Source organism: Lepidothrix coronata, unplaced genomic scaffold, assembly GCF_001604755.1.
Source record: "Lepidothrix coronata isolate B3197 unplaced genomic scaffold, Lepidothrix_coronata-1.0 Scaffold179, whole genome shotgun sequence".
NCBI classification, from domain to species: domain Eukaryota; kingdom Metazoa; phylum Chordata; class Aves; order Passeriformes; family Pipridae; genus Lepidothrix; species Lepidothrix coronata.
Window position 1 is genome coordinate 232,689 of NW_016690359.1, and position 7,108 is coordinate 239,796.

The 7,108-nt window shown below is 49.0% G+C and overlaps 1 protein-coding gene across 4 annotated transcripts in view; it reads right to left on the minus strand.

The window, feature by feature from the left end:
- The window catches only part of FBXO16 (F-box protein 16), a 34,625-nt gene that overhangs the window by 21,002 nt on the left and 6,515 nt on the right, over positions 1–7,108 (minus strand). For all 4 annotated transcript variants that reach the window (XM_017830505.1, XM_017830507.1, XM_017830503.1 and 1 more), the window contains one exon: positions 2,779–2,814. In XM_017830505.1, the coding sequence (XP_017685994.1) occupies positions 2,779–2,814 (36 nt within the window). The remainder of the gene's footprint in view (positions 1–2,778; positions 2,815–7,108) is intronic.

The window sequence follows — 7,108 nt, forward strand, 5'->3', positions numbered from 1 at the left end:
TTTTTTCCCAGGGTTTTCTTTATTCCTATGTGTAAATGGTTTAATGTCCTGTGTCCCTTCCTTTTCCTTTCAGAACAAAACAGACTAGAAAGTCAGATTGTTTTCCCTCTTCTTCCCCCCTAACAAATCTATGCTCTGGCAGAATAATAGTTTAAAATATCCTGTGCAGATGAAAGGTAATTGAGAAGTGATTTCTTTCCTGACCATCCTGAAGAACTCTTTGTTTCACTCTGTATTTTTACTTGGATGAATTCCAGCACCGGAGAGTAAACAGCTCTTCCCTTTCTTGCAAACCCCTCTGCAAGATCTTGAGAAGGTCAGAATGAAGGAAGGATGGAATTGGCATTCCTGATGTCCCAAAGAGATGAGAAGTCAAAGAGAGAAAAGCTCCCAAATGCCCCTTTTTAGACACAAATGGAATTTAAGAAACACTCCCCTTTCCTCTCATCCCTGTTTTGCCCAGGACTTCCACCTCTAATGATGTTTAGCAGGGAAAAGCTGAAGCAGGACCTTGGGATTTGGGGCTTGGAAAGGGAATTTCTGGGTCCCTTCCTAGCTGGGAATATTCTGTGGTTCTGTCACAAATAAAATCGAGGGGGACAGAGGAGGGTTTGCCTGTCCCCTTCTCCCCCTCAGCCGGATAGAAAAGGCTTTCCCTGTCCCAGGAATGCTGCGGACACTGCCCGTTCAGGGCCACATCCACGTCCTCCTCTCATTAAAACAATCCCCAATCCCCAATTTGCCAAGTTAAGTTTCTCTCCTCCTCCGAGCTCCAGAGACAAGGGAGTCACTGGCTCATTCTCTTCCACATCAAGAGCTCGAGTGAACCAGTCAAAACAAATCGGGCTTCACTTGCCGGGAGACGGATTTGCTCCTGTTTAACCCTTTCCATCCCGCCAAGGGTTTTCCGAGGGAGTGACTCCTTCCAGCGCCCTGTGCCAGGGAAGCTCCGTTTAAATCAGTGCCAGGAGCACTCGGCCCCTTCTCCATCGCACCCAGCAGCAGCCAAGGAGTTAAGCTGGTGGAATTTGGTGGAATTTGTGTCTTTTCCAGCAGTTAACAGGCATGTCCCCATCCCACATTTGGCTGCCTTTCCCCACAGATCCTCCCCTCGCCTGTGATCCCGGCAACCCAACCAGTCCAACCGGATTCCCTTCGCTTCACCTTCTCTCCCCACAGCCAGGGATGGCTTTTCCCCTCGTCTGGGCCTTTCCCAAAGCGCTGGCAAACAATGTCTCCCCAGGGATGGTGTGACATCAGTGCTGGCACTGCTCGGGCCTCGCTCCTGGGATCGGTTTACAATTAATCCCTGAGTGCACACACACAAATCGGGAAGCCTGACAGCAGGGCCAGCCCCAGGCCTGCAGCTTATCCCAGAGGGGCCCCTCTCTGCTGGAGGACACGAGTGTTTCCCTGCCTGGAACTGGGAAGGGACACAACCCTCACCTCCAGCCCAGCACACGGACCTGAGGTCAGGGGTTATGATCCACAGGCATCCCCGTGCTCCACAAAAGTGGGAATGGATTCTCCACTCAACGAGGCTCTTTTGCCAAGTGGGTGGAGAAGCAATTTCCCCCTCCTTCCCCAACCATCTTCTCCCCGATGGAGGGATTTGTTGGAGACCCAGCACCTGCTTTTCCAGAAGGTTGGATGGTCCTTCAGTGGAAAAGGCTGAGGAACACTGAGCTGGTTCAGATTTGCTCTTCCTAAACCATTCCTGACTGTGTTCATCCAACCTGTTCTCAAAGGACTGCAGGGATGGAGATTCCACCCCTAGGCAACCTATTCCAGCAAGGAATTTTCTGTAGAACTGGATTTTGCTCGTGTCTAAATTGTGTCTCTGCTCTTGCAACTCGATCCCTTGATTTCTTGTCCCATCCAGTGGGAACACAAGGATCAGATCATTCCCTTCCCCTTTTTGAACCTCTTTTGTGCATCCTTAGATGTTATTACATCTTTCCTCCATTTTCCCTTCAGTACAGGGATTGTTTCCATATTTTCTGGACCTGAGTCTGTTCTCACATCTTGTTCTCAGAGTGTCTCCGGCTGGTCCTCAGCTTTCCCAAAATGCAGGGAGCAGAATTGGGAATGACTTGGGGATATTTCCCCCCTTATTGCCATTGTAAGACACTGGCAGCTCGTGTCCACTTGGTGATCCAGCAGAATTCCCAGCAGTTTCTGCAGAGCTGCTGCACGTTTGGGGTTTCTCAGATCTCTGGAAATGTTCTTCCCACATTTTGGCTCTTTCAGTTCTAACAGAAACATCTTTGCCCCTTTGCCAGCAATTTCCAAGGGATTTCCAAGGGGTTTAGGTCTCTCAGCTGCTGATATCACACACAAAGGTGTTTTATGAACAATAATCATTCCATTATTTAGTTTTCTTGGTGTCCCTGAAATTCTTATCATCAAAATGCACTCACGCCAACAAGTTACGGAAATATTTCCTATAATGACCAAAAAATCCTTAAAATCAAAATATTTGCCCGTAAAGACCAGTCCACATGCAAAAAAAATGTCATTAATGACTTATTAACCATAAAGAATAAGCCCCAGTTTCAACCCAAACCATCCCATGATTCTAGGCGTGCACTTGGTAGATAAAATGTCATTTATTACAGATTTCAAAGACCCTCTGTCAGGCCAAGGCTCACTTTCCCATCAGGAAAATTAATCCCTTTTTCAAAACAGGATGTAAGTTTTACATCCCCATCAGATAATCCCTCGATCAGTCCCAAAATTTATCCGTATTTAAATATACATTTAAAGGGAGAAGTTTACCCATTTTCCAAGGAGGGCTCTTCTTTCTTCAAATACCTGGAAAACACAAACACACAAAGAAAATGGAATATTTAAAGGGGATTCCATATGTCCTGAGGAAAATACAGCTTAAAAAAACACAAACTACAAAACAGAAAGAGAAGAACTGAATGGGTGAGTTTGGAAGAAACCTGAGGAGATCCTTCAGTCCGAACTCCCAGATGGGATCAACTAAAGGCTTCAAAACCCAGATGAGCTTTGAGTATCTTCTTGGATGGAGACCCCACAACCTCCCTGAACATCAGATTCCCCAATTCCTTCATCATTTCCGTGGCCCTACGCTGGCTTTGGTCCGGTAAGTCCATGTTATTTCTTGTGCTGGGGAGCCCAGGAATGGACAGAACATTCCAGGTCTGTCCTCACCAGCGCTGCGGAGAGGGGAAGAATCCATATCCCTTGACCTGCCACCTTCACCCTTCCTGATGTGTCCCAGTTTTCAGTCCACTTCCTTTTCCATTTTTACTTCATCAGCTCATCTACCAGGATGTTATGGTGGACAGCATTGAAAGAATTCCTAAAGCCTGGGAATCGATTGGTTTTCCTGGACCTCTCATCTCTCCCGTGTGATTCTTCCACACGGATCCCTGAAGAGGCCTCAGTCTGCTCCCCTGAATTCCAGGGCTGTGATCCTGCTTTTTGTCCCTCTTGGTATCCTGAACTCTGTCATCTCCAGGTCCCCGACCTTCACATCCCCAACCAGCCCTTCCTTCCTTGGAAGCAGGAGGTCCAGCAGAGCCTCTTCCCCTGTTGATTGTCTCTTGATGATCCGTGTCAGGAAGTTATCAGTGTGCTCATGAAACCCCCCTGGATTCAATGTCCCATCTCTGGAAGTGTCCAAGGCCAGGCTTGGAGCAACCTGGGATAGTGGAAGGTGTCCCTGCTCATGGCAGGGGGTGGAATGAGATGATTTTTAAGGTCACTTCCAACCCAAACCCCCAGGGATGGGGCAGCCACAGCTTCTCTGGGCAACCTGTGCCAGGGTTTCCCCACCCTCACAACCAACAATTCCTTCCCAATTTCCCATCTAACCCTGCCCTCTGGCAGTGGGAAGCCATTCCCTGTGTCCTGTCCCTCCAGCCCTTGTCCTCAGTCCCTCTCCAGCTCTTCTGGAGCCCCTTTAGGCTCTGGAAGGGGCCCTAAGCTCTCCCTGGATCCTTCTCTTCTCCAGGTGAACACCCCCAGCTCTCCCATCCTGGCTCCATAGGAACTCTTTGGGAGTACAGTGTGTGGTGCCTCATGTGTCAGACCAGAATTTTGCCTTCCCACCTCTTTATTTTAGGAATTTCATTAATCCTGACTCGGGGAGGCATTGGATGCCTGGAATCTCCTCACACGGGCAAAACCCGAGCTACTCTCACGCGGCCCCGGCGACGGATTCAATCCTCAGGCAGGGAAACCGTCAGGAGCGGGATAACAAGCCCGGTCTTTGTTCCCTTTACAGTGAGGGGGACGATCGGGATCAAAACCCAGCCGAGGATTTATGATGTTGACCTTTATCCGTGGGGAGCTGGACCCGAAAAAGCGCCAACACGTGGCCGCCCCGCTCCCACGAAACCGCCCCCGCGCTCAGGAGGGTGACCTGGGAAGTGGGGAAAGGCTGCAAAGGATTTTTCCAGCAGGCAGATCAAAGAGGGAGGGGGAAAGCCCAGCTTATAAACGCACATAAAACAGCTATTAAGCACGACTAGGGAAACGTGGCTGATCGTTACAGAGCCCAGAGATGTCCTCGCTGTGACAGCCCGCGAAGGGGGTTCCTGCAGAGAAGGACATTGTCAGTGCTGCCGCAGTCGACAGCTTTGGCTCTGTCTCTCTCAGCAGGAGCGTCTCCTGAGAGGGCTGGGAAATGACATTCCTTTTATTTGTACAGTTCTGATTCGCTTTATTTGCTGGGGGGGGGGTAAAGTCAGAAGGGAAAAAAAAGTATCGAGCGGAAAAAAAAAACCAAACAACCAACCCCAAAGCCAACAAGCTGAACTCGGGAAAGGATTTGCCCCCAGCGAGTGATGAATAGTCAAAGATCTGAGTTTTGGGTCGGAGAATTCGAGTGGAGCGGGGAGATGTTTATGTAGCCAAGAGCAATGCTAATGGTCTTTGATCAAAGAAAGACACACGTTTGCTCTCAGTGCTCCTGGAGACACTTCTGAGCTCAGCCCCACAGAAAGTTCTGCCTCTCCAGGCACTTGGAAGCATTAATTAGCAGCAGAATGGCCCCAAATTGGGATAATCACCCACTGCCTTCATCAAGCCCATGTTTTGTGTCCTATCCTCCAAGGCCTTGGAGCTGTTCCTATTCCTGCTGTCCTTGGATGCAGCTGGAGGCCCAGGTTGCTCCCGAGATCTCCCTTCTCACACCTGTGCCTTCGGGTGGTTTTAAATAAGCTCAAGCTCAAGGCTGGCTTAGGCTAAGCCCTGCAGCCTTTGCTGCAAATGCCACTGGAGGCATCTGCCCCAGTGGCAGGCAAATCATCTCCCAGATTCCCGCCCTTCCCTGAAGGCAGCACAGCCCTGCACTCTCCAGACTGACGCTGAAATCTTCAGGATGCTCCAGTCCCACCTTTGCTTCATCCTCTGCTGCAGCACAACCTCAGCATATCTAAGACTTCACCTCTCTTTTTCTGGCTGCATAATCCAAGATTTCCTAGCTCTGCCTCCTTGACTTTGGTCTGTCCCTGATGCTGATCCAGGCTTTGGAACAGTCACAGAATCATGGAATGGTTCGGGTGGGAAGGGACCTTAAAGCTCATCTCATTCCAACCCCTGCCATGGGTCAGGTTGGATGGGGCTTGGAGCAATCTGGGATAGTGGAAGGTGTTCCTGCCCTGGAACTGGATGGTCTTAAAGGTCCCCTCCCACCCAAAGCATTCCATGATTCTACAATTCCATGATGAGTGTGCTCTTGAGCACGGTTAAAAATCCAGGGAAGTCTCCAGGAGCTACTAATGGAGCACCCTCAGGATTACCCAAAATTAGACAGCAGCAAATTTATGGCATTAACCGTCCCTGGGTCTGCTCCCAGAAAGGATTTGGATGGAGTTCTGATGCTTCTGCCTTGGATCAGCCCTGAATTCCCACCATTCCTGCCCCCCCACTGCCTGTTCTACCCACGTTTCTCGCCCATCTCTTCTCTCCCTGTTTGTCACACGCTTCCCATCTCTAAATCCTCTCCTCTCCTGAGGGTGCAGAGATGAGCAGACGTGTGATTGTACAGAAATGGCACCTCCTCCCTCCCCTGCTCCCTGTACATCACTTGGAATCTGGAATATCTCCCGATTCCAGACGTCAGCACCGTTTTTGTTGCAACTCTTTTTCTCCTGCCTTCGCTGCGGGGATGTTCAAAAAAAAGGAGTTTCGGGCGGGTCAGCGCTTTGAAAACTGGATCAGAAACAAGAAAACACTTTTTATTAGGAATTTCAGACAATCATTAAGGTTGGAAAAGGCCTCCAATATTAACTCCTGAAAGTTTTGCTGCAGCCTCTGGCTCCCTGAGGATGAGAGGGGTAAAAAAAGGTGGGAAAATGTGGTTTTACCCACCTACTTATTTCCAGTTAGGTCATAATTTATTGCGGAGTGATCTGTGGCTGTAAAAATACCTTTTAAGCAGAAAACAGGCATTAAAATGATTCAAAGGCTGGAGAATGTGCCAGATTGAAAGGACTTCAAAGAGCTCAATCTGTTTAGTTTATCAGAGAAGATTCAAGTGTTGGCTTGAAGCAGGATAAAAGCCCTTCCACAAGGGAAAAATGCTGGATGCAGAAGAGTTTAATAAGCAAGAAAGGGAAGAATCAAATTAATCTTAATGCTGGAGGTATTCAGACAGGAGACAGGGCTTCACCTTTTGATGGTAGAGGGGATTAATCGTGAGAAGATCAGCAGGGAAGTGATGAAACTTTGGTTTTGCAAGGAATGAATGTCTTTAACCCCAAAGGAAGCCTGGATGCCTCCGTGGAAAATGTATTTTAGAGAAATTGCAGTTCCCGAGCTCAGGAGTGGGAGAACTGTGTGAAACAAGAGGGCCCAAGAAATGCAGGAGGCCAAACTCCACGAGGTGATGGCCCTCCCTGGATCAAATCCTGTGAATCATCACCAGAAACCTGAATTCCGAGGGAGGAATAGGGTGATGCAGGAGCCCAAAGCAGAGATGTCAACAGGTCCCAGATTTAGGATCAGAGTGGGAGGCTGGGAAATGCATCCTGTTATGTATAAGTTGGTGCATCACTTCCAAAATATCAATCCAGCCTCATTCCTGAAGGCTGGGAAGGCAGGGATGGGGTGGAACCAAAAATCTTTTGGT